The sequence below is a fragment of the Pyrus communis genome, chromosome 2 (assembly GCF_963583255.1).
Source record: "Pyrus communis chromosome 2, drPyrComm1.1, whole genome shotgun sequence".
Taxonomy (NCBI): Eukaryota; Viridiplantae; Streptophyta; class Magnoliopsida; order Rosales; family Rosaceae; genus Pyrus; species Pyrus communis.
The window spans coordinates 18,771,934-18,799,420 of NC_084804.1; the positions used below are offsets into that span (position 1 = coordinate 18,771,934).

Genomic DNA, 27,487 nt, shown 5'->3' on the forward strand with positions numbered 1-27,487 from the left:
GAATTCACATATACTCTATGGTTGTTGCAACTTATAGTTATATCCGTAACTATCTGAAAAATACAAAGAAAAATATCATTTTATCAGATAATATTTCATTCTAAACTACTAAATCTACAAAAAAGAAATTCAAACTTGAGTATAAAAAGACATAAGCATTCATCGTATCAAATTTCAAAAAGAGATGAAAAGACGGAATGACGCTATTGACAACAACTAGTCTAATCCACGTGTGCCACGGTCAAAACGGTTTAATTAAAATCTTACTACAATATATGCGACAAAATAAAATTTACCGCAATAAGAGGGGCAGCCGCATCATAAACCGCAAAGTTACCGAGGACTAGGTTGAAATTTTTGGTTTTAGTTAAAGCTGCAAAATTCAGACCAAAAAAAAAAATGAAAAATAAAAGCTGCGACGGGCGAGATCGAGAACGCTCGGAGGCTTCAAGTTCTCACGTGCTTCACCTCATAGCTTTCATCACTGAGCTGGTACGATTTTCCTTCAAATTTCATCGTAATTTTTATTATCTTTGTGATTATTATCACGGTTGAATTCCATTGCTGTCGGATGAATCAAAATTCTTTTGCAGTTTCCAACATATATATGTAGATACTGTATGTATCTCCGGCTTCAATTGTCCTAGTTGGGATATCCATTTAATTAGGTCAGTTTTTGTTTAATTGGGATTCTTAAATTTGAAACTTTAGGGATTTTAATTTGATTGGATTGACATTCTGGGTTGGTTTTGGATTTGGTGGTGGCAGTGTCACAGCCTACATTTTGCTTTCTGGAAAATATCTGTGTATTTGGCTTTTCTGAGAATTTAATCCTTTTTTTTTTATTGAGTTTTCAAAATCTGTTCTTGACTCTTGTAAAGCAGTAGAAAATATCTGTGTATTTGGCTTTTCTGAGAATTTAATCCTTTTTTTTTTTTGTTGAGTTTTCAAAATCTGTTCTTGTAAAGCAGTAGAAAATTGTATTTTTCAGTTAGCAATTAATTTTTTTTTTAAATAGTTCGTAGTCTCCGAACTGCAAGATAAAAATGGTTACTTAGTATTTGTTTCATAACTTTCTGGGTTGCTCTGTTTTTGTTTTTTGTTGCAGATTTGATTCCTTGAACTTGAATTGGATCACTCTTTGGTGCAGTGCTTATTAAGTCTTTGTTGCGCATATCAACCATCATAGAGGACTTCCTGCTATCATATTATAATTTGGTACTACTCTACCTTTACCCTTCTTTTTCTTGTTTCATCTTTCTGTGCATTGCCTCTAGAATGTAGTTTAGTCTTAATATCTCTTCTTAGCAATGATAATTTAACGAACATCTTTCTGAATCTGCAACCCTCAATGCCACAAAGTTTAGGTTTCAGTTTTCTTTGCAGACCGAATCAAATCATATACCACTGTATGTTTGGTGTAATTTCCATTACATGGATTGTTGACGATAAGTACTTGATAATTTGAAGTGTCCATCCTAACATGCTCCCTTGATTCTGTAAGATTCTAATGATGTTTATTGCCTTTGCAGTTGCTTTCAGAGGCTTGTATCTTAGTGAAATGGCCAATAACCCTCAATTTTCAGGTCTACAGGTAATTTGTAAACCACCTAGATTTTAAAACAAATTTTTTTGTTTTTCTTTGATGCTCAGTGTGTGTTTCTTTAATCTATATTTCCCGCCACTTAGAGATGAAGGGTGATCATTTCGGATTCTTTTGAGGCCATTACTTTTTATCTACATTCCATATAGCTTAAGGCACTCATGGCATCTTAGCTTCATGCATCAAGGCTTTTCTTATATCTTCATAGGTTCTTATGCATGTGAAGTGACTAAGTTCCATTTTCCGATATATTTAATATTTTGATTTTCCTCCATGGTCTTCTTGACTACTGCCTTCCTTTCCGCATTTTCCTCTGTTCTTAATATAATTTGTTTCTTTTTACAAAAAAACCCACCCATTTACCTTTCATAATTTTACTGGTTATACTTTTTCCTGTACTTGAATTTCTTTTAAAAAATACATGTAACTTTCAAAAAGGATGAAAGCTTTTGATTCCATAAAAGAAAAAATTATAAAAATAGATGTGGCCAATTATGCTTTGCTAATTAACTTCTCCATTTTCTTTTCCTTGTATAGCCTCTTCGGCCTCCTATAGTTGGTGCTGTTGATCCTCCTCGAAGTCTGCCACCCATGTCTTTCCAAGTAACACATTTCTTCTTGACGAATATTTGTGTCACCTGTACAATATTAATTGTTATAATTAAAATAATCCCTTTCAATTTAATTTTATGCTACAGTTCCGCCCAGTAGTTCCAACACCACATTCGCAGGAGTTCATTCCTGTGGCTTCTCAAAACTTTCAGCATGCTGGCAGGGGTGCTCCATTGATGAATGTTAGGCTGCCTCCCCCAAATCACCAACCCCAGTTTTCACAACCAATGCAGCATCTACCTCCAAGGTCTGGTCAGCCAGGTCATGGTATGCCTCCATCACAGGCAATTCCATTGCCAGTTGCTCAGCCTAACAGGAATTTTGCATCTGAGTTGCCTCTACCTCAGCCTAATTCACAAGCTCCAAATAACGTCATGCCTAACTTAGGTGGCCCACGAGCAGCTGTCCCTTCATCATATACTGTGAGTTTCATGAGTGTTCTTGGTTGACCTTTTGGTTTACTTGAAATTCTTTAGGCCTTGAATTCATAACTTGCACTTATGCAGTTTGCAACTTCTTCTTATGGTCAAATACCAAGAAGTTTCAATGACTCCACCCAGTATCAGTCTATACCTCAATCGCATGCAACCAGTGTTTCATCCGAGGGACAAGTTACATCTCTGCAGCAAGCCAGTGAAAGGCCTGCTGTAACCACCTCCAATGCTCCAGTAAGAATTCTTCAGCTTGGAGCCTAGTTGTCATGCTTCTCAGTTATCTATGATCATTTATTGCTAATGTTCATTATCCTTTAAAACTTCAGGAAACAGGTGGTCGACCTCCCCCGGCCGGAGGGACTGCAGCAGAGTGGAGAGAGCATACATCTGCTGATGGAAGAAAGTAATTAGTCTAAATTTTCCACATATTTGTATCTTACTCTTTGTTTTGTTAGAATGTTGTGCTTTGGTGATTACTTGGCTGATCTGCACTTTTCAAGGGTCACTCTTGCTAATTGAATATATTCTTTGCTGTATGAACTCTTCAGATATTATTACAACAGGAGGACAGCATTATCTACTTGGGAGAAGCCTTTGGAACTGATGACACCAATGGAGGTGAGTCATGCAACTAACTTGCTTTTCCAGGTGTCCTTTTTTAAATTTTTAGTGATATCAATCGACAGTTTTCATTTCCGTGAAATTGTGAGCTTGTCTGTGTGTTTCCTTCCCGTGTTGGTGCTATTCTTACTGGGTTTGATTTATCAAGTTACTTGTGAGTGAAATGTCTTTCATTTTTGTACACTGAATGCAAACTTTTATGAAGTCTGGTGAAACTTTAGCTCATTACTGGAGTTCCTCTCAAGCAGGCACCCAAGATTTTGTAATTTTATTGCAAGGTTACCAATGTCGAGGGCCTGGTTGGACCATTAGTTATTAAGCTTTTCTTCTTACATTGACTTGTTGCGATAAGTCATTTTTTGCAACTTTATTTATTTTAATTGGATCAACTATGGTGCTAAGTTCCCAAAAATTCTGTTGGTTACCATTCTCATAAGTTTATACTGTTAGGATGTCTTTTTTTTTTTTTTTTTTTTAATATTCACACTCCCCCTCACATGTGCGCCTGTCTTGACCAGTGGAGAACCCAACATGTGGAACTCATAAATTGAGAGGTTGCAGTCCCAAGGGTTTAAAACTCAATGCTTTGGTATCAACCACTATCCAGAAAAGTTTAATCTCTTAGGATGCAGGCCAACTATTGTCTTATATCCCAAGAGTTCAAAAAAAGGGGAAGCTTTAATGGAAAAATTGTTGTTCTGGAAAATCCTACAGCTTTTGTAAGGGGAATATTTAGTACGTACAGAATGCTGTTTTGGTTTTGGAATTACTTGACAAGATTTAGAATTTTAGGCTACAGACATGTAGTTAGTAAATTTAAAAGAATACACAAAATGAGTCTCTCCATAATCGTTATCTGAGTTTCATGGTAATTGTATCATCTTACCTAATCTTTTTTGTTCGGTATACATGTTCTGGTAAATGACTTGCATCTTTACTTCTTGTCATGTTGCTATTATTCTTAATCATTTAGTGTTTGACGTAATTCGAAGGTATTCTCTTTTGGTAAGGGCTTCCAAGGTATTATGAGTTTTGTTTTCTGCTGTTTCTATTTGCATTAGTCCTAGAAACAGTGTTAATGGTGATTTAATTCCTTTTTAAGATTTTTTTCAATTTATTCTTCATCCATTTCTGCATCGGGCGATGTCCATAGCTTTAAAGATGGTTACAGGTACATACCGTGCCAATCTATTGGGAGGTAGGATATGCTGTGGGTCTTTGTTGCTTGCTCTACATTGGTGTGATATGTTGTCTGTTTAATTCTTAGTGCATACTATTTGAATAAATTATCATTTTTCACATTTACACTGATAAGAAACTCGAAAACTGACCCCATAACTTGCATAAGCATAATCTTTCTTTTATACATGCATATGTTGTGTTTCCAGTTTCAAAAACCTGGCTCTGATAGCTACTCATCCCTCATTATGGTATAAAAGATATCTTATTTGAGTTTTAAAAAAAAATTTACTATCTTCCTTGTAGTTTGAAGGGTTTGGCCTCATATTGTTTGGGGTTTGTCCTTTAAGTCGTGTGTAATCTTTAGTGCCATAGAGGATAAGAAGGTTGCAATGGCTGATTATTTCAATAGCTTTGGCGACTTTTATGATTGGGATTCTATATTAGAATGGCCTTTGCATAAGTTGATGTTGCAAGTTGGTAAGGGTTAAAGACCTTTTTTGTCACTATGTTATCAATTTGTTAAGTGCTGCCAAACATAAACAATCTTAGTCCATTTTGTCTGTTTACAGGTAAAACATATTAAACTATTCATTAATTGATCTAAAATCAATAGATTTTTATTTTTAATTATTTAAACTTTAAAATTTCATTTGGATAATATTAGTAAAATAAAAAGGAACATCAACCCCTAGCCACACCCACCAGTCAAAATCCCCCCACCATTTTTAAAATTTGTATTAGCTGTTAGTTCTAGGGGCAATGGAGGGAGTTATGGGTATTATTAGACAGTTTCAGGTGAAATTCGTCCATTGTTGACCTTAAGCAACTTTTGTCTGTGTGCTTTAATGTTAGGATGAAAACTAGAACTATTTTAGACTTAATATCATTTGGTTTTCGAATTACATCTTCTCCATTGGCTCTCTCTTGTATATTTTTACTGAAATGTGCTGATTAATGTCTTCTTCAATACATGTACGCCTTTGTGTGCGTGAGAGAGAGAGAGAGAGAGAGAGAGAGAGAGGGAGAGAGAGAGAGTGAGAGAGTCATCGTCACGCGTCTTCTTTGGTTCTTATTGTTTTATTCCTGCCCTTCCTTTCTCTAGCATTCTTGTTTGGGAGAAAGTATTATTTAAGATAGAGATTCGACTTATTTAGTATCTTCACTGGGACAGAGGGCAGATGCATCAACAAACTGGAAGGAGTTTACCAGTCCTGATGGAAGAAAGTGAGTAATTGGTATTTTTGCATTGAGAAAGTCATCAACGCAAGTTCACAATTGCACTTGCTTACTTCATCCTACATGCAAATGTTGCAGGTATTACTACAACAAGGTCACCAAAGAATCAAGATGGACTATGCCTGAGGAACTTAAGGTTTTTGTTCCAACCCATTCGCTTATGCCACCCATCATTCCCTCAACCTTTTATAGTTTTTCAGTTTTTTTTTTAATTTTCTCCCACTAGTCCTCTAAAAAATATGTTTTTATTTATTTATTAAAGTTGGCTCGAGAGCTAGTAGAAAAGGCGTCTGTGAAGGAAATACAACAGGAAACGCTTGGTGATCATCATGCCACAGTCACTGTTTCTCCCTCTGTAGCTGAAGCTGATACTTCAATCGGTACTGCTCAAGTAAAATCAAGCCCTGTTTTGGTGGCACCAGTTGTTGCCACTGGTGATGTTCAAACTGCTGTACCATCAAGAACATCTGCCTCACCTGTTGTGGATTCTCCTTTGAAAGAAAATCCCAGTGAAGTTCAGACACCTGTTGCACCATCTGCCACTGTTATGGGAAGTACTGAAGCTGCTGTCACAATCAACGATGCTGGTGCAGAACCAATGTACTGTCATTAACTGGTTTTTTTTATGAATTTTTCGTTTGCATTTGGAGGAGGTATATTTGGCATGTATTCCGAGAATCCGACTTTTCTTGCGCCCTATTTGTAGGGAAATATCAGCTCAGGATTTTGATAGTTCTGCTGATGGAGTTCCTGCTCAGGAGAATGAGGTATTTCTTAGGTTTCTTCTGTAGTTTTTGAATTCCTGACATACTTTTCTAGCAACTTATATAGCGAGGTGTTGCAGGAAGCTAAGGATGATGCAACGGGAAAGAAGATTAATGATATTGCTGCTGAAGAAAAATCAGTTGATCGGGAACCCATACCATATGAAAATAAACTGGTACAAATAAATTTCAAATTTTGAGACACTGCGTTCTCTTTCATTGTTGCTTTCTCAACTTTGAATGCATTTCAGTTTCTGTCATTGTTACTTTCATGGCAATACCCTTATTATTTACCTTCTTTCTTTTTCAGGAGGCCAAAAATGCATTTAAAGCGCTCCTTGAGTCTACAAATATTGGTTCTGATTGGACTTGGGATCGGGTAATTCAATTATTGCCATATATGCTCTCAGTTTTTTCGCTAATATATGTTAAAAGTTCATGATATAATCCTGAAAATTAGCAGGCCATGAGAGTGATAATTAATGACAAGAGATATGGTGCTCTTAAAACACTTGGAGAGCGGAAGCAAGCTTTTAATGAGGTAAATCTTTCACATTGTTGTGTGCACTCGTATCAAAGAAATTAATACATATACCTAGTAGTGGTTTCATGAAAGTGAGTTACTGGGAAGGGGATGTGGTATTGTCTCAATCTTCTAGACTTTGGTACGTAGTGGTCAACTCTCAAGTACTGGATCCATGGATTTTTTTTACACTGAGGTTACCATTAAATCCTGACAGTCCTGTACGGGATTCTTATTAAGTTATAGATGTGTATTTTTTCAATCACTCTTAGGGTATATAATTGGTGCTGCTAACGATTCACTGTATATCTATATGCCTGTAAATAATCACTAATGTTCTTATTATGCTTCAGTTCTTGGTACAAAGGAAAAAGCAGGAGGCTGAGGAGAGGCGTATCAAACAGAAAAAGGCACGGGATGAATTCAAAACAATGCTGGAAGTACGTTGTTATCTGCTCCCCTCAAATTCTTCTTCTCTACATAGAAATTATATGCTTTGTCTCATTTATTTATTCATGGCTTGAATTCCTTGCAGGAATGCTCAGAGTTAACATCATCTGCAAGATGGGGGTCTGTCTTTCCTTGTATCAATATTCTTCTGTTTCCAATGTGTGGTTAATAGACAGTTTGATACCTATATGTATGTATAAGACTGATGGTTAAATTATCATACAGAAAAGTAGAGAGCATATTTGAAAATGATGAACGTTTCAAAGCTGTTGAACGGGATAGAGATCGCAGGGAGATGTTTGAAGACTATATTGAGGAACTCCAAAAGAAAGTAATTATCTGCCATTTTTCTCCTGTATATGTAACATTTATATGCATGTTGTGGATGTTTACATCCCTTGGTTGCAAAACGTACATTGGCATTGAGCAACTTTAGGCTGGGATGTTGCTGAGGAATCCTTGCTTGTCTAACTATTGTACCTGAGTTGACTCCTTAAGACTTAGTGTGCATTTGTGTGTGTTTCCACTTTCCAGTGTGTATATTTGTATGCCTGTATTTATGTACAGATAAAGGCATGGATATATTGAGATTTGCTCATTTTAAAGCTTGATTTTTGAATGGCTATTCTTAGCTGACAAACAGAGCTTTAGATAAGACTGACCTCATAAATTAGGTGCTACAAATGTAACCTTGCCATTTTTTCCATTTGTCCTCATTGTGATAGAATCTATTAACATAGTGTGGAAGTACTTTAAATTGACATTTGATGCCCATTATCATTTGGTGCTTTGATGATCATAGATTCTAAGTAAATATGCTCTTATAGCTGTTAAACTGGATTTGGAACAGGAACGAGCAAAAGCACAGGAGGAACGTAAGCGCAATGTATTGGAATACAGGAGATTCTTGGAATCTTGTGATTTCATCAAGGTTCTCTTTTAGCATGGTTCTTTTGTATTCATGGGGTTCTTTTGCCATTAAAACTTATGGATCTTGGCATCACCTTCTCATTTAGGCAAACATCCAGTGGAGAAAAGTTCAAGATCGTTTAGAGGCTGATGAAAGATGTTCACGTCTTGAAAAAATTGATCGTTTGGAAATTTTCCAGGTAATGCTTCTCGTTTATCTAGTTATACTTCCAACCGGATGTTGAAGCTTATTGTAAAATGTCGTTCACAGGAATATTTGCTGGATCTACAAAAGGAAGAGGAGGAGCAGAAGAGGATACAGAAGGTTCTTTATTGTTTGACTGTGTTGACATTGATCTATATGTTTATGTTCAAATGGACAATTTTTTTTATCTGGGTTTTCTTGGAGAATAGGAAGAATTGAGAAAGGCAGAACGTAAAAACCGCGATGAGTTCCGCAAATTAATGGAAGAACATCTCACGGAAGGCACTCTTACATTCAAAACTCAGTGGCGTGATTACTGCATGAAGGTTAATATACCTTTTTCCCTGTATCTGTAACGTTATTTCCTTTGAAAAATTCAAAATTGTGATGAAAACATAATTTTTTTTCCAGCTACACTTAATTTAGCTGCTATCATGTTGTTATATCATGTTTTGAACTCCCTTTTTTCCCCTTTTCTTCTGTCCTCTTTAGGTGAAAGACCTACCTGCATATCTGGCAGTTGCATCAAATGCCTCCGGTGCTACTCCAAAAGATTTGTTCGATGATGTTGTTGAGGAACTAACGAAACAAGTAATTAAACTATACCTTGCCTTTTTTATATTTCTTAAAATGAAACAGGATCTATAAATCTGTCCTCCAATGACAATTCGTCACCTTTCCCTATGAATCTATTTGGTTTAAGTTTCCATGTTTGGGTCCCTTTAATTTGATTCTGTAATTACATTTCAGCAAAAATTTCTTCTTTCTTTTCCTGTAACAATATTAAAAAAGTTGCAGTTAAGCTTTTTTTTTTTTTTTTTTTTAAATGCATGAGTAAGGCATCTTACTGTTTTTTCTTGAATCTTTAGTTAAGTTCTTAGTTGCTTACAAACTAGAAATCTTGCCTATTTCTTTTACAGTATCAGGAGGACAAAACTCGAATAAAAGATGCAGTGAAATTGGGAAAGGTTTGATTGGTCAGATTTTTCTTGTTTATATTTTCTACTATCATTAGATATCTAATGTGTGGTTGCTTTTAGGTCGTGCTTACATCAACTTGGAAGTTTGAAGACTTCAAAACTGTTTTATCAAATGATATTGGGACTCCACCGATATCAGATGCCAACTTAAAGGTACATTTAGACTTCAAACAAATATTATGATATTTAAACTTGAGAAGTCTTTAATGGGAGAGATTCTTCCTTCGGCTGCTAAATACGGTAGCACACACAGATGTAGGACCACACGGGGTTTTTGGAACCAAAATACATTGGTTGGGTGGTTGGATGGGCATGTAGTTTGGTCATTGGACCTTAGAATTTCTCTTATGGATATTAGTTTTCATCGTGTGGATCATTGCTCTTAAGAATCATCTAAATAACTAAAGTTAATGATTTGTGGAAACCACCATGGACAAACACTGGTCAACACATCAGTTATAGGTAACAATGTATTTGCTTGTTAATTTTTTAAATCGTGCCTACACTTCAGTAACCAATGTACCAATTTTTCAAAAAAGCATCCAAGAACATATTCCAAAGAAGGTTGCTACATTTACTCAACCTCAGATATAATTCCCTAGTCGTGATGAAGCTACCATAAGCATTCTTAAACTAAATCAATGCCATTGTTCCAAATTTTCAGTCTTTGCCAGTCAAGTTGTCATGGATATATTTTAGATGAACTTTTCACTGCTTTAGGATGAGGTAGATATAACTTATAAGCATTCAAGAAGTTTCAAGGAACATAACACATAGGAAAACATCACTATGTGCAAGTATATTCTTTCATATTGATGTTTGAAATGTCAACCAGAGTGGCGAAGTTTCCGTGTGGCAAGAAAAGTCTGTTCTCTGTTGACAATTTAATTTTTAATGATCCATTGTTTTTATTTTTCCCTTTCATCCTACAATAAGTGCTTTGTTTTGGTAAATGTGCTGCAATGATCTTATGTGATTTTCAACTGCCTTGCAGCTGGTTTTCAATGAGTTACTGGAACGAGTGAGGGAAAAGGAGGAGAAAGAAGCTAAAAAGCTTAAACGTCTTGCAGAGGACTTCTCTCATCTTTTATCTTCTATCAAGGTGTGGCATGCTGTGTTCCAATTTCTGGTATTTATGATTCTGTTATTTTCCTAATGGTTTGGCAATTGGCACCAGTAGAATATCTTTCAATATTATCTTCTAGTTTTTGGTTTGAAATCTTGTCATCTTTCTGATTCATTATTTGCTGCAGGAGATAACTCCATCTTCCAAGTGGGAGGACTACAAACCACTTCTTGAAATTAGTCAAGAGTACAGGTATAGCTTATTACATGTAACAACTTGAATCACCTTCCAACTATGTTTTGTGCTATAATAGTGTTTTTGGTATGTTAATTTTAGGTGAAGTGTAGATTTAGTCCTTCAATTATCACCTCAATGAAAATTAGGTCTCTGAAGTATTTTTTTTGGGGAAAAGCAGTCCCTAAATTCATTAAAAATTGCTAATTTCATCCCTACTATTATATTCAAAGCTATTTTATCCAATATTTTGTCAACTTAAGTGTGGGCACACGAGAAAGGATAAGATTAGGAATGAGGATATCCGAGGTAAAGTAGGAGTAGCCAAAATTGAAGGAAAGATGAGAGAAAATCGGTTACGGTGGTTTGGACATGTGCAAAGAAGGCCTATTGACGCTCTGGTTAGAAGATGCAACTACGGAACAGAGGTCCAGGGCTGAAGGGGTAGAGGAAGACCTAGGAAAACTTTGGAAGAGACTCTAAGAAAAGACTTAGAGTACTTGGATCTAACGGATGACATGACACATAACCGAGTGCAATGGCGTTCTAGGATTCACATAGCCGACCCCACTTAGTGGGAAAAGGCTTTGTTGTTGTTTCGTCAACTTAAGTCAATAGACACACTTTAGAGTGTAATACCGTCATTTTTTCGCCTATAAGCCCTTAACATTTCATATAGGTTGAGGATCTAACGTCTAATTTACCCTCCAAAGTTAACTTACACTATTTCTTATGAAAAACTACCAATTTACCCTCCAAAGTTAACTCCATACACTATTACTTTTTGAAAAACTACCAGTCTACCCTCCAATGTGTATCACATGCAAGTAATGTGACTGAAATTGACGGAAAATTGAATATAGTAGCTTCGAATATAATATTAGGGATGTAATTGACAGATTTTTATAGTTCAAGGACTGATTTTTCTGAAAAAAATAGTTTAGGGACCTAATTTTCACAGAGGTGCTAATTCAGGGACTAAATTGGCAGTTCACCCTTGATTTTATGTGGTGACCAACTATGGTTAATTTGAAGCACAATTTTGTGACTCATAATGTATCTGCTTTAACAATCACCTTTGGGCCCAAAGTTTAATATCTGAGAGATCTCTATTGTCTAGCCTGATGTTTAGGGCCGTAGAGAAGAAAATTTGGAAAATAAACAAAATTGTGAAGAAACTGAAATTAAATTATAACGGGACAGTTAAGTTCGGCATATTTCTTATCACTGGATACGTTTGTTTTGGCTTTGTTAATCTTCAACAAATACTATCCTCTTCCCTGATTATGTTAGATGCATGTGTAGTGGCATTGGTGATGAGAACTTCTGCAAGGAGATATTTGAAAAGCATGTAATGCAACTGAAAGAACAAGCAAAAGAGGAGAGAAAAAGAAAGGAGGAAAAGGTACTAATTAGCTGGATCACATTATTTGTAAATCCGTATCTGTTTGATGTATAAGCTTTTATTCGCTATTCGATGTGGAATGAAACCTTGAATTTGAATCTATGAATTCCTTTTATATTACACCCTCTAGGCAAGGAAGGAAAAGGAGAGAGAAGAAAGAGACAAAAGAAGGGCGAAACCAAGAAGGGAAAAAGAGGTGGAATATGAACGAGAAAACGAGGAACACAACAAGAAAGATGGAGCGGACAATGAAATAGCTGATGCAATGGATATTCACGAGTCCAAAGAGAAAAAGAGGTCAGGACATGATGATAATAGGAGACATAGGAAGCGGCATCATAGTGATGAAGATCATGGGAATGGAAATGAGAATGATCGGTCTAGAAAATCTCACAGATCTAGCAGCGACCACAAGAAATCAAGACGGGTATGTTGAGAAATAATTGTGACTCTTCATTTGATTTATTATGTAAACATTGATGTAAAGTTTAGCTCATTTCTAATCGTGATGTCACAGCAGGAAACTGGTCCTGAATCAGATTCCGAAAGCAGACATAGAAGACATAAAAGAGATCACCGGAATGGTTCTCGTAGAAGTGGTGATCGTGAGGAGCTAGAAGATGGGGAATTTGGCAATGTTGGGGAAAGTCGGTAGTTGTTTCATCCTCCAACTTGCTTATACCCATGTTTAAACTTTTCTTAATATTGTGAAATATATGCTTTCCTTACAATCTTAGAACTTCTAGTGCTATATATTTAGTTCGAGAGCTATTTCCTTTTTCTTTTACTAAGAATTAGCTGCATCATGCTGTACTACTTCCATCTAGTTTTAACCATTAACAGGCTTTCTGTTAAACTATTTTTCCGGTCTCTTCCTTGCCTTCTTGAGCTTGAGCATATTTGTTTCTTTTGTGTGGCCAAGGGTTTCATTGTATACACAATACAGAGGTTGCTTCTTTTTCCGGTAGTCTTTTGTTTCTCAGGGGTGGCCGGGTCTGAGAAGAATCACTTCCATTTGGTTTTTCTACGGAGAACCGCCACTTCTGTGGCTTTTAGCATTTGAAGTTGGTGTGGGACTTCTTTTCGTCTGTTGAAGCGACCTACTTCAATGAAAAGCTAGTTGCGAGTCGCTGAAAAACAAGTTTGTTGCGGCTAACTTGATGAGCCGTTGCCTTCATCGAAGTTTCCTGTCTTGGGGAGCATATTAGCTTTCTAGTCAATAGTGATGCAGAAATCATGTAGATTGCAAATAATACAAATGGAAGAAATGATATTTGAAACATGTCGTACTCTGTTTTTCTAACCTAATAGATATTGGTAGGATTTCGTTCAATGTTTTTATTCAATTTCTGTCATTTGGAAGATTATAGTGAAATTCAAATTATCTGAAGATTATACAAATGAAATTTTATTTTCTTTGGAGGATTGTACCTTTCTCGGCTTTTTTGTACTGCAGATTTGGATTAAGTCAAGTTAGCTAGAGCAGTGTACTATTCTTTTAGCATCCAAATTTAAATTACTTTTTTCGTAGTTAAGATTAATTTAGTGTAGAATATCGCTTATATCTAACTTGACATATATTACAAGGCCGAAAGCTTTGTAAGGGGTGACGAAAAGAAGCTTCCTTTCATTCCCATTGCCATGCCTACATTCTTACTTTTTCTCCTTTTACTTTTGAGCCACCCAACCCTACCAACACCCAACAACTAATAATTAATTCCAAAAGAATGGTCTACGTTTAGCATATAAGAAGATTAATCAGAAAAATCCCACATAGTTTATTTATCATTTGCTTATGCATGTCGGCAAGTTATTTATATCTTTCTCGTTACATGACAAGCATACGATAACTTTAAATTCCAAAATGAGGTGGCTGAGCATTGAAACTAATAAGGTTCAAAATGAGCAGTAAAAACCAAAAACTTCATTAAAATGGGGTAAGAACCCAAACAATTTTTTTTTTGCCACTTAGTATTACGATTCAGTAATATTTATCTTCACTTGTAATTAATGAGATATTTTAGGTTCGATTCTAATCAAATGCGAATTTGAATCACATTATTGTTAGTCCATTGTGAGGTTTAGCCAACTCCCCAACCCTAGTGTACATAATATCGTTTGTTAAAAAAAAGACAAACAATTTTTCTAATTGTAATGTTTCATATCACCGTGGAAGAATCCAAACATTTTTCAATAGTTTTTCTCTTTCCCACTTTTGTGTGTGTATTTTTAATAGTTAATTAAATAGAACATTCTTAATTACATCCTGCAATACCTACTAGGTGATTTATTCAACTAAATATTCGTCACCCGTGAAGCCTTCAGGTGACATTGGAGGGGACAGAATATTCGTATACACGTGTGCAGTTTTGGACTAATCCGATTTTTAATATCATTAAATTACTCTAATTTTAGATAAAAACAAAGATTTTATATGCATGGTTCTTGGAACATACGTGCATGCTTACACTATTCGCTTACGTGCCTTCAACTTTGTCAACGAACGCGTACGTTAAATCTGTCGGTCCGTGACCAAAAAATACACCCGTGGAGAATAATCCTGTGTTCACAATTTCACATGCAGGTGTTAATTATAATTAACTAATTAATTGTTTTGACTCCAATAAAAAGTGTTAATTATTTGATTAGCATTTGCATGGTTTGGATTTTAGAGATGGGGATGAAAGAAAGACTGAATAAACAATTCGTAGCAAATTGATAGACCTCATCGCCGACGGTGATCGAATCAAATATGAGATTGCACTTCAATGTTTATTAAATAATCGTCGCACATTAAATTTAAACTCGAAACTTTTTTAACTCAAAACAAAATAATCATCGACAATCAATTGTGATTATATAATATTAATGTGACTTAAAAAATATGTTCAACTTGTAACGAGTTAATGACATATGTGTAGAACTCTTAAATTTACAATGTGGCTATTGACCAAAAAAAAAAAAAATTACAATGCGGCAAAGGTGATACGTAAACAATATCTTTGGTTTAGGAGGTTTTTGGTTGTGCAAATGGATGCTTTATTGTTAAATGTTAAGTTTTATACAGTTTGAAAGAATTTGTAGTTAAAATGGTTAAACACCTGTATCCGAAATAGTAGATTTCCTTTGTCATACTCTCTCTAGTAAAAAAAAAAAAAAAAAAAGTGATTTAGTTAATCTATAGTTAAAATATCAAATGAGCAAAATATTTCTTCTTCATGTCACTTAGTACTATGGTCTAATTGTAATCTTCACTTATAAGAAAAGTCTTATATTCGATTATCATCAAATACGAATTTGAACCATATTATTTTGTAGTTTATTATGAGACTTAACCTATTTTCCTACTCTTTAGTATAAATAATATCGTTTTTTAAAAGAAATTTGTCAAGTCGAATGGCATTATGACATCCCCATGCGAAATGCCGTTGCGGAAGCTTTGTCGTAATATTAAATACAATTGCGGCTAGCCAGCCTTCTAGATATGGTCAACGGCTAGTAGTAGGCAGAAACGAGTCATCAGATTCATTTTCAAAATTCCACATTTGCCCTTCCCATGTTCTTCAACTTCTATATATAGTCCTCCATACAGTCTCTCCTCACAATCTAATACAGCTAGCTAGCTTACATCTCATCGTTTTAATCAAACATGTCGTCCAAGCTCACCAGCCTCAGTGTGGTTGCCCTCCTCCTCTTCCTTACATTATCCGGCACGATGGCGCGGCCGTTGCTTTCTTCTTCTTCTTCTTCTTCTTCTGATGTCAGTGCCATGAAAGTTCAACCTGAGGTAATTATTTCACTAATTATAATTTATTTCTTCCAAAATCAGATTATAAACTAGGTAACTTTGTGGTAAAATTTGCTAATTTGTGTTTTATTAATGTAGTTGAAGGATGTTGAGGTAGAAAAAGCCATGGTGGAGGAAAGTTGTGATGGAGTTGGAGAAGATGAGTGCCTGATGAGAAGAACTCTTGCGGCTCACATTGATTACATCTATACACAGAAGCACAATCCATAAATTAATTTTTCTTCATATGTAATTATGCATCATGTATTCTTAATTGATTTAGTTTATATTTCTATACTTAATTTACCAATTTATTTTAGGAATTTTTCTGTGTACTAGCCTGTGTATAATTAAATGATATATAGAGTTGTGGAGTAGTTCTTCTATTTTCGGTTCATTTCTTTCCCAATTTTTTTGTTTTGTTAACTTAAAAGAACAATTGAATTTGAATACAAAATTTGTTATTTTTAAACTCTCAAATTGGAAATGACACCTATTTACATAGAGTTTAAACTTGGGAATTATAGGCCTCAAATGCAAGTTTTTTTTTCCACATGGAAATTCTAAATTTCTATGTTTATAAATCCAAACAAGGGAATTGACGCATATCAATTTATAAATTCTGATTTTTGTCAAAATTTCAAGTTTATTTTCCTCATCCAAATAGTATAAAGTTGCCACTTAGTACCACGGTCTAGTGATATTCTTCTTCTTTTGTAAGTGAGAGGTATTCGATTCGATTCTCGCCAAAAGCGAATTTGAATCACATTATTGCTAGCCCATTATGAGACTAATCCCACCCTCTCTCTTTTAATGTAAATAATATCGTTTGTTCAAAAAAAAAAAAAAAAAAAAACATAGTGTACAGTCTTTACAATTCTCCTATATGAGTAAATCTTAAATAATAATTAATTACATATTCAGGGTTAAAACTAATAATGAAACTATTTGAACTACATTGACTCAAGTCATCACAAATTAAGATGTTACCAAATTACCTTTACCAGAGATGGATGTTTGATCTATAAATGTTACATGTAACTTTATAGATTTAATTTCTTTAGTAATATGATCTAGTGATATTTATCTTTACTTGTAAGTGAAATTATTTATTTTCAAATTTGGTAAATGGCGAGTTCAATATTAATTTATTCATTCACACTCATAATATAAACATATTGTTAATTATATAAAAAAAAAAAATACATTTAGAGATGGAGACAATAAAGTTGTTACTGAATTAAACAAAAACTTTAACAATATGTACTGGACATATATATAATAAGGAGTGTACCTTAATCCTAATAATTTGGAGACATATATCATATTGTCGACAAGTAATCGATCTAGATCATGAGATTGCTAGCTTGTAGCATCCGATGCGCGAATAATTAAGCACAATTTTGTATTTTAATTGTATCTTTATCCGATGACATAAGGACAAGATCAAACATGATGAGGTTGTATTGAGGAGTGACAAGCGTGCATACTACCATAGTGGAATGCTACAAGGACATTGTGCTGACCATCTTATCATGACTGATATTATCCAGCCAGAAAAAAAATAAAATAAAAAATAAAAAAAAGGTTTTACCAAGTGAATTTCATACTAATAGATATCATTTGGCGGAAATATTCTTGTCTGTGACGATAATATTGTTACATGTATGGTGCTATATTAACATTAATCTATGTATGATTAATATATGAATTTAGATGAAGTATACATACACGTGTTATATTTTAAGTAAATTAATAACATTGTATGACAATATGACGGTTAATTTAGCCCTAACATCAAATAAAATCTGAGATGTATCGATCCATTTTATGTGATGATTGAATGATTTGAATCTGTGTTAGCTCCACTTACACGAGAGAAAAGACCAACTCAGTTGTTGCATACAACCAGGATAGACAAATCTTTTCTCCATTAGGTGATACAAAAGCACACGATAAGGCTGTTCTTTTGCTGGGAATCCCTTCTTTTCCGAGTCAACCAAACTTTGTAAAAGTTCTTCCTTTATGTACATCTTGGACCGACTTGAGGATTGAGATTGTCACAATTTCTATCATTATTGCATGTATGCTTTCTAGCAGTGATTTCTAAAAGCATATTTGTATACACTGCTGTCATCCGTATTCGATTTCTAAAGAATGACATTGTTGATATTTCATGAACTTTAGTTTTTAAAAGCATATTTGTATCCACAGCTTCAACTCCTCTCTCCGTTCTCATAGTCATAATCATTTTCGTATTTCTCAGTCATTATACGTTAATAATCTAAGCATTTTAAAACATTTTTCTTTCTTTCTCCCCTATAAATAAATCTTCGAAGCAAACTGTAGTTTTGTATATTTTAGACTGACCTTATTCCAACGCATCACTCTAATCGCTCTCATCTTAATGCCAAAATTTGAACCACACACAATATGGTTGGCTTTTGACTTTACTAGCTTACATATATCAAGTACACGTACGTCTCATTTGATGATCTTTAGAGGATATGATATAAATGCATGCCCTCAGTATTAGCTAGGATGTGATCCAATGCGCCCCATAAACTCGATTGATCACTATCAAGAGTCATATATCCATGCATGCCCTACCCCAATAATCTGGTTGAAAATAGTAAAGGCATTACTGCATTGAGTGTTACGTATACAACAATGTCCAAACATGCATGTGAAATATGTGATCAGAATTAGATAACCTACTTTTGTGGTATACATGGCTGAAGCAACGTGAGCCATTTCATTTCTAGAGTTCTCCTCTATTCAATTCTTGCAACAAATCAAAGCATGAGAGGATACCTACGTGTTATCTGTTGTCACCAATATTAATTAATGGTCCACCATATATGTTATATGCATGGCTATGCTGGCCGGCTATCTTTGAAGGTTCATTTGCCACCCACGTATTTAGAGTCCGGTGTGTTCTGATAACCTGAAGGATTAAGACGTGTTTGATTTGACCTTAATACGAAGCTATAATAAATTTTTCTCCAACTTAACTTACTGCCCATACTTCTAAATCTTATTTAGTTACAAGCCAACGTTACAAAATTCTGCTAGCAATTTTCCATCATTCATATAGGGATTTGGGTCAATGAAATTAAATAGCAGTTGCTGCGATATCTTTATTTAGAGAATTATAGCATTTAATAATCAACGTTCAACTGCCTACTGCAACCGGCGGGCACACTTGTCTAGTTGTGCTTAAATCATCAGTAGTTGATTTGGCAGCATCGCAACGACGTGCTAGCGCTATAGCTAAATAGACAATTTAATTCGGCTTCAAACAAATATTATGTCACGTCACAGTCTAGCAAAAATTCCCCATATTTCTTTTCAAAACGAATGAGTTTTGAACTTGAGACTTATTCTATGCAAATTAGTATTTGCCCTAACATAAAATGATCATTGAGGCAGTTGCATTTTTTTTGGTCAATAGGTAACATTTTATTACCAACACACCATATATACAAGAGTGGGGGCCCAAAAACACACAAAGCACACAACAACATTAGGACCTCTAAAACAACGACAAAAGAAAAGCCCAACCCAAAAGGTGAGCCCAACACAAAAAAAAACACACAAAGAAATCCTAAACGCCTGGATCCTCTTCTGCTGCTGAAGCACCTGCAGTACTTGTTGCCAACTACAAACCAGTCCTCCTATAAATGCCAGAGATAAGAACTCGCCAAACCCCTAAAACAAAAAAAAGAACCAAATTTTATTATCCTCTAGCAAACACCCCATAACTTGGAGCGCAACCACTAAGATAATAAAGGGAAAGTACTCCGAACATGTAGCAGTGTCGAGAGATCGACACATAGTAGGAAAGTGGTGGTGTAAAACCCCAAGTCGGAGCTCTACGCACTTTCCAATACTGTCGTGAAACACGGCTAAACAAAATGGTTACGAATCAGAGCAATTTTGGAGTGGAGAGAGGACGAATCCAAGCAGGATAGAAAGAAAGTGATTTGAGTAGATGCATGGGGTGGAGAGATAAGTGGGAGGAGAAGAAAGGGGAAATCGGGGAAATAAAGCTTTCTAATTCTAGGTAGAGGTTGGTTAAGTCAAAGGTGCAAGGGGGTGGAAACAAAGGGGAAAATAGGCCAGAAAGTAGAGAGCAATAAAGGAGAGAAACAGGAAGAAGAGAAAGGAAAATGGCTACCACCGACCTTGGCCATGCTTGGGGCTGCGGCTAAATGATTTACCGAAATTTGAAGAAATTGCTCACACAAGGGAGAAAAACTCTCACACAAAGAGAAAGACTCACATTGGAGAGATTGCAGAGAAATCAGGTCGTATAGCCCACCCGTCATTTTCTTCAAACTTTCATACTCTTTCGCTCAATTTTTGAAACAAACATCAAAAGGCTCCAAATGATGCATGAATTGATAAGTAGTTTCTTTCATGTTTTTAAGATTTTTGTGCGTTTAAGTTGGGGTAAATCTTGGTGGGTACATGTGAATATTACATTTGAGTTTGGTTGCACCTTACTAAACTCAATTATTCAGTGAGGTTCATGTAACACACAAAGTTTCTATTCAATGTTTGGCTATCGGTAAACTTTCACTGAATACTAGGGCTTCGTATTTTGCATACACTTGCAAGGTGTGTTTGTTTGGCATCACTAGTCTTCACTAGACTGGATTGGACTAATGATTAGTGAAGTCCTATGTTTGTTGCAAAGAGGGACTAAGTTTAACAGGACTCGTGAGGACTAGCGTGGACTAGCACCTTCACTAGAAGGTCTTAGCCAATCCCCTTAAAAATGAAAGGATTGTTAGTCCTGTTTTCTCCTTCGTTCGCCAGCAGCAGCCTCTCTTTCATTCTTCTTCGTTCTCTATCTTCTCTTTGCACCAGCAGCCTTATCCACCCTAATCATCTTCTCCGATAGTGGTGGGCAGTTGTTCAATTCCCCGCCGCTTCTCTGTCTTCTCCTTGCACCTACAGCCCCACCCACCCCACTCTTCTTCGGCATCTGGGAAATTAGGGATTCATCTTGCAAAGTTTGGGGATTCTTCCTAATTCATCTTGCTTTGTTTGTTTGATTACTGTTGTTATGTCATTTCATGGATTTGTAGGAAGAAGTTTGATTTTTTGGTGTCTGAGTTGTTATTTAAACTTGATTATATTTGATCAGGTTTATCGACTATGATATATATCATATATTTTTCTTCATTAATTTTGAAATGTTAATTAATTTGAGCATCTGGGTTGTCCAAAATAAGTGTGATCTGGGAAACTAAATCTTTATCTTGGTAGGAAATGAAATACGATGGTGGTTCATGTAATCCTTGCTGCTTATGAATATTTTCTGGGATTTTCAATTGCGAAGTGCGAAGCTTATCTGCCTATATGGTGTTTGAAGAAATGCCCAACTAAAATCAAATTTGATTGGTGATTCAACTGATTTGGGGATGTTACTCATTACCTCTATTGCTTCAATTCTTTTTTTTTTTTTGAAAAATTATTACATTATTTTCTCTGTGATTTTGGTTCTCACATTTAAGAATTCCAATTTTAGTGGTGTTATTGAACAACTTGCTGCCTTGCTGGTTTGGTATCTTTTGCAACCAAAGAAGTTAAATTCTTTGTTCAAAGTTGCAACATTTTCTTGGGGTTAATTCTCTACATAGAGTCAGAACTCATTCTTTTGAAAGTCAGATTAGTTCTTTGTTTGCATGTTGAGATGAAATGAACAATTGGAAAACAAACTCTTTGACAATATAGCAAAAATATGCTCGGACCATCAATTTGAACAATTGATTGAATGGATGGTTGTTTGTGAAGTTCCTGTGTTATGATAAGTAAAAATATAAAAGGAATGTACAACGCCAACTACTATTCATCGATGGTGGTTGGTGTAACATCCCACATCACCCAGGGGAGTGGATCTTGTAAGCCTTATATGTATATTCCCATTTCTACCTAGAACAAGGCCTTTTGGGAGCTCATTGGCTTCAAAGTTTGTCGGAACTCCGAATTTAAGTGAGTTCGTGCGAGAGCAATCCCAGGATGGATGACCCACTAGGCAGTTATCTTGTGAGTTTCTAGAAACAAAACCGTGAGGGCGTGGTTAGGGCCTAAAGCGGACAATATCGTGCTATGGTGGAGTCGAGCCCATGATGTGGTGGGGCTCGGGCTGGGATGTGACAATTTGGTATCAGAGCCAATCCCTAGCTTGATGTGTGCTGATGAGGACGTTGGATCCCTAAGAGGGGTGGATTGTAGCATCCCACATCGTCCAGGGGAATAGATCTTGTAAGCCTTATATGTATATTCCTATCTCTACCTAGCACGAGACCTTTTGGGAGCTCACTGGCTTCGAAGTTCGTTGGTACTCCGAAGTTAAGCGAGTTTGCGTGAGAGCAATCCCAGGATGGGTGACCCACTGGGTAGTTATCGTGTGAGTTCCCAAAAACAAAACCGTGAAGGCGTGGTAGGGGCCCAAAACGGACAATATCATGCTACGATGGAGTTGAGTTTGGGATGTGGTGGGGGTTCAAGCTGAGATGTGACAGTTGGGGTCTTATCACAATATTAATTATCTTTAATATGAAACGTTTCACAAAATTTGTTCAAAGTTGAGGTGTACAGAATATATATCACATAAAACTTGATTTCCGCACACTCTTTTCTACTTTAACACACTTTTTTTTTTAATTGGCTAATGTTAGGGAGACTAAATTTGTAAATAAAATTTTATAAATCAAAAGATGTGGAAGTTGATGATTAATTGAATTATTACTTTAGCATTGATAAACGTGCTCATTCCTATTGGTGACAAATCATTTAGTTTACCAATTTTGTCTACAAATTTAGTCTCCCTAACATTACCCTTTTAGATTTTGTATCTAATAAATTCAAGGAGAATTAAAGAACGAAAATAAGCAAGAGTTCAAGGAATGATAATAAACAAGGGTGTTTAGGAGTAAAATAATGCACAAATTATTTCTCATATTACACATCTCTATTGGACTTCTATTACACAGGTCTATTGGGCTACTATAACACGTCTATTGGCTACTAAGTATGCAAGTTTTGGGAGTTTAGGCGTATAAGAACCCAAATCTTTTAAAAAACCTAAATCTTTTAAAAAGTAATTCAATTGTTGACAGTAGGTATTGCCAATATTCCTATTACTTTAGCCACCTGAGAGAAACAGGTATAAGGTTTTACCAAAAAGCCTCAATAGTATGTGTGTCTACCATTACTTATAAAGCACTACATTGGCTCGTCCTCTAGCCGATGTGGGACTCAAACGTGGCCTCTAATCTCAACCACCAAACTCCAACAATCATAACTTGCAATCCTAATGCGCTTTGGATACTCACGAGGTACTCAATAGAATAGAGTTTTTAACTGTTGAATTCTAAAACAAAGATACGATGAGGGAATTGTTAGTGGTACTCTTAAAATCTCATTTTGCATTCCAAACTCTCTTTAATTAGAAAGAAAAATACATTTTTGAAGAGTATAAAATGAGATTTTTGAAGTGCTTATAACAGTTCTCATCTAAAAATTCAAAAATTCAAAAAATTATATATTCTGGAACCACTTTCGTGCAGTTAAACCAATTATCAGCGTTGAGATTCTTGAGATGACACATGGCAAGCCACATATTTTATTCTAGCATACAACTATCCCTTGGCGCCAAAACACATATCTTCCTCACCGAAACACCGAAAACCCACTACACAAAACCTTTTAAATTCCAACAGGAAATCAAGAACAAAGAAGGTAAGAAAATCCCAATCCCATTGATGGCCGTAGAGAAACAGTATTAGCTTCTCAAGTCCATGAAGCTCAGCGAATTCTGCTGCTTCTACCACTCGGTGCCAAGGCCTGCCGCGTAATCCGCGTCTTCACCATCATGCGGGAATGGTATTTAGAAAAAGGGGATGATGGGGTGGTTGATGTGAAGGCGGTTGGGGAGATGAGGAGGCTGATGGACTTAAAGGAGATTAAGGGGGAGGAGGGGCTTAAGGGGTTTGCTTTGTTTCGGTAGTTGAGGCTGTCGGTCATGCCGGTTTTGTGTTAGGATCAAATTCTCAGCTCCTTGCTCAGACCTACAGGTAGCTAGCAACAATGGAATAGTGTATGTAAGTGTGGAGAGGAAGACTAGAGAGAGAGAGCTGAGCTCCTTGCTCAAGCCTGCAACTAGCTAACAAATATAGAAAATAAATTTTAATAAAAGTACACTTTAAGGGATTAAATTGAGTATGCAATTTTTTTAATTCTAATCTTTTGCAAGGACTATACTTTAATTAAATGCTTACTGTTCCCTTAAGCCGTGATTAAGATAATCACAATCCTATCATTACCATCTCCTTCTAAATCAACCTTGTCTTCAAGGTTAGGACTTGATAGGAGCATATTTAGGCGACTTACTTAGCTTGTTTTCGTGCATTTATATTGTTAATTCATAGTTGTTTTAGTAGTTTAAGCCATTTTCGTGTGTTTTTAGGTTCATATGGCTAAGGAAGCAAAAAGATGCATTTTGGAGCATTTTGAAGCAAAATTGGACTTGGAATGGATAGCTTATGTTTGGAGCAAAAGGAATGGACGAAATTGAAGGATTCCTAATCCATTGCAGCCACATGCACATTCAATCATTCACACCAAAACCTTGCACATGCTTTCCCATTTCATTATTCATTCACTTTGCAGCCACCATTCACTCTTTAGTCCACATGCATTCATCATCATCATTCACCACACCTTGCAGCCACATGCATTCCCCTTTTATATTTCCAACCCACATGCACTTCCCCCTTTATCATTTCAGCACATGCACTTCCCACTTCATCATTTCAGCCACCAAACATCCACATGCATTCATCCTAGCTGTGCATTCACTTAACCTAGCTGTCATGTTCCCTCTCCCATCCAAACCTAGCTGTCATGTTCCCTCTCCCATCCATTCATCTCCCTATAAAAACCATACACACTTCACACAACATTCATTCACTCTTCATATTCCAGAAATTCGTCAAAACCTCTCCACACCCTTGCAGCAGCCACCAAAACACTTTTCTCCTCCATTGCAGCCACTCCAACCACTCCCCAAACCATTCACACCATCAAACTATCCTTAGACCTTGTGCTACAACGAAGAGGAAGATAAGAGGGCCTAAACGTTCATACAATTCAAGTTTGAGTTGTTGGAATGTTTAGGTATTTCTTTGATTTCAATGTTTAATTTCAATACTCTTTGTTTTGTACGAATGAGGAATGGAAGAGAAGAGGGCCTAAACGTTCATACAATTCAAGTTTGAGTTGTTGAAATGTTTAGGTGTTTCTTTGATTCCAATGTTTAAATTCAACTAAACCCCCCTTGGCTAGGGGGGAATTCGAAATATATGTTTATGCTTGCATTTTGATTTGATTACTTCTAATTGCGTTTCATAAGTTGTGGATTTAATTCGTTTAACTGTTTGATTGATAACTTATTTATGTATGTTTATTGAGAGTGCACACTTAATTTTCATGCATAAATATGACGCTAGAATATAAGTGAGTTTCACCTAATAGTTACGAACTTATATTCACAAGTAGTGGAGGTTGCTTATAAACAATCGCGTTAAACGAATTCTTGGCATAAGTTTCATGCGTATTCCATAGTAACGAATGCCTCGTCAACACTTATAATTTTCATAGAGCATAATGATTCTTGCTTGTATCTCTATTATGCAATCATGTAGGGGACTTGTGGGGAATGTTTTGGGTTGTCGTATGCAATCATCCAATTCAATAACGTTAGAAAGATTTGAAAGTTAATTTAAGCGGACCTAATTAACTTGGAGCATTGAGAATTCATAGTTTATTGAAATGCAATTGGAAATCATTTTATTATGCAAGTGTAACATGTGTGGAGATGAACCCCTTAGCTAGCATTCATCCATACTTTCATCATATTCATATTTACATTCTGCTTTAATTACAATTTGTTCATTTAGTTTAATTTCGTCAAAACTCAATCTCCCTTTACTTTATTGTCCAATTTAGTTAGAAAGTGTCTTAGTTTATGTTTCTAAGTGTTTTGATTCATTTTGTTTCCCAAATTCGTCCAAAGTACTCAAGGTGCTCAAAATTGCCCAGAAAGTGTTTTTAAGGCAGTTTTGAGTGTTTTGCGTGATGTTTGAGTCTTTTGGTTTGTTTTAGTGTTTTAAAGTTTAGTTTTGCATTCTTTAAGTCTAGTATAGAGTTTTATATTGTGTTTTTACGTTTTTAAGTCAAATCCAAGTGATTAACAATCCCTCCTAATCCCCGGTCCAGAACGATCCCTACTTATACTTATACTACAATTGTCAAAAAGAGAGTTTAATTTGTGTGTGTATAATTCACGCATCAGGACTCAAAGCTGGAACTGTTGCGAATTATATATTTATATATTAGTTGAAGTATAAATAGTAGTATATTGTCCCATCTTGATGAAGTGCATATGTAATACCAATTATAACTCCTATATATACTCCACTTTGGAGATTAATGAATATACAAGAAATTCTCAAATATTCTCATATATATTTTTGGTATTTTACCATGTTTAATTCAACTTGGTATCAAAGCAGTCCGCTTTTGGTGACTTGTGTGCTTAATTTTGTGCCCACTTTTCTTGGTATCGTACCAAAAAAAAAAATAAAAAAAAGATGAACAATACTGTGCTACAATCCAAGAATGGTGCCGTGCTACAATACATTGCTACAGTGTCGTGAACAGTGCAGTGCTACAGTCTCGGAATAGTTATTTTGCTACAGCATTCTGGTAAATTGTCTTAACTCCGTTGTGTATCTTTTGTGCCTTTATTGTTCGTGTTTTAGTTAAATGGCTCAATATAATCATAGTGTTGTTATGCATCTTGGTGGAACAAATATATGGATAATTGATACTGGGGCCACTGATCATGTGACTAGTGACCCAAGAGTGTTTGATGAGTTAGGTGACTATGCTCGTGATCCGTATATTACTAGTGCAAATGGAGCATCTTCCCTTGTGAATGGTGAAGGCACTATCTGTCTTACTTCAACCTTATCACTAGTCCATGCTTTACTTGTTCCTGATGTTAAGTGCAATTTTTTGTCGGTAGGAAAACTACTTGACACGTTATATTGTTCCGCTCACTTCTACCCCACGTATTGTTATTTTCAACACATTCAAACTCAGAAGATAATTGGTCATGGTAAAAGGGGTTTGTACATCATGACTATGGAGGATCCTATTGCTTTAGGTTCAAATAATAATCAAGTTCTAAGTGCTAAAGTGGATGACAAACATCAAATTTGGTTGTGGCATCGACGTTTGGAACATCCATCATTCAATTAATGACTGTACTCCATCATCAAATTTGGTTTGTTACTTTTATTGATGACTGTACTCCATTAACTTGGGTGTTCTTGATGAAGAATAAGAGTGATGTCCCTTTACTTCTTCAAGAATTTTGTGCAATGGTGTCTACTCA

General features: G+C 35.7%; 2 protein-coding genes across 8 annotated transcripts; both read left to right on the plus strand.

The window, feature by feature from the left end:
• Window positions 1-360: 360 nt before the first annotated feature.
• LOC137725441 (pre-mRNA-processing protein 40A-like) lies at window positions 361-13,656 on the plus strand. Of its 7 annotated transcripts, none has more exons than XM_068464120.1 (32): window positions 381-492; window positions 594-668; window positions 1,109-1,218; window positions 1,533-1,594; window positions 2,141-2,206; window positions 2,302-2,637; window positions 2,722-2,883; window positions 2,976-3,052; window positions 3,198-3,267; window positions 5,624-5,676; window positions 5,767-5,824; window positions 5,951-6,288; window positions 6,395-6,455; window positions 6,533-6,628; window positions 6,763-6,831; window positions 6,916-6,993; window positions 7,329-7,415; window positions 7,511-7,545; window positions 7,651-7,756; window positions 8,276-8,356; window positions 8,442-8,534; window positions 8,606-8,659; window positions 8,749-8,865; window positions 9,032-9,130; window positions 9,460-9,507; window positions 9,580-9,672; window positions 10,514-10,621; window positions 10,773-10,837; window positions 12,125-12,224; window positions 12,355-12,651; window positions 12,742-12,875; window positions 13,147-13,656. In XM_068464120.1, the coding sequence occupies exons 4-32, from the start codon at window positions 1,562-1,564 to the stop codon at window positions 13,190-13,192; spliced, it is 3,060 nt and encodes a 1,019-aa protein (XP_068320221.1). In that variant the 5' UTR covers window positions 381-492; window positions 594-668; window positions 1,109-1,218; window positions 1,533-1,561; the 3' UTR covers window positions 13,193-13,656. The 7 variants fall into 7 exon arrangements, with proteins under 7 accessions (XP_068320222.1, XP_068320221.1, XP_068320225.1 ...); XM_068464124.1 differs by having other exon boundaries at window positions 12,745-12,875; XM_068464122.1 differs by having other exon boundaries at window positions 1,151-1,218.
• Window positions 13,657-15,842: 2,186 nt separating this feature from the next.
• LOC137721050 (phytosulfokines-like) lies at window positions 15,843-16,394 on the plus strand. Its single transcript, XM_068460174.1, has 2 exons — window positions 15,843-16,011; window positions 16,111-16,394. Exons 1-2 carry the CDS (start codon window positions 15,874-15,876, stop codon window positions 16,240-16,242), a joined length of 270 nt encoding a protein of 89 aa, XP_068316275.1. The 5' UTR covers window positions 15,843-15,873; the 3' UTR covers window positions 16,243-16,394.
• Window positions 16,395-27,487: the final 11,093 nt, after the last annotated feature.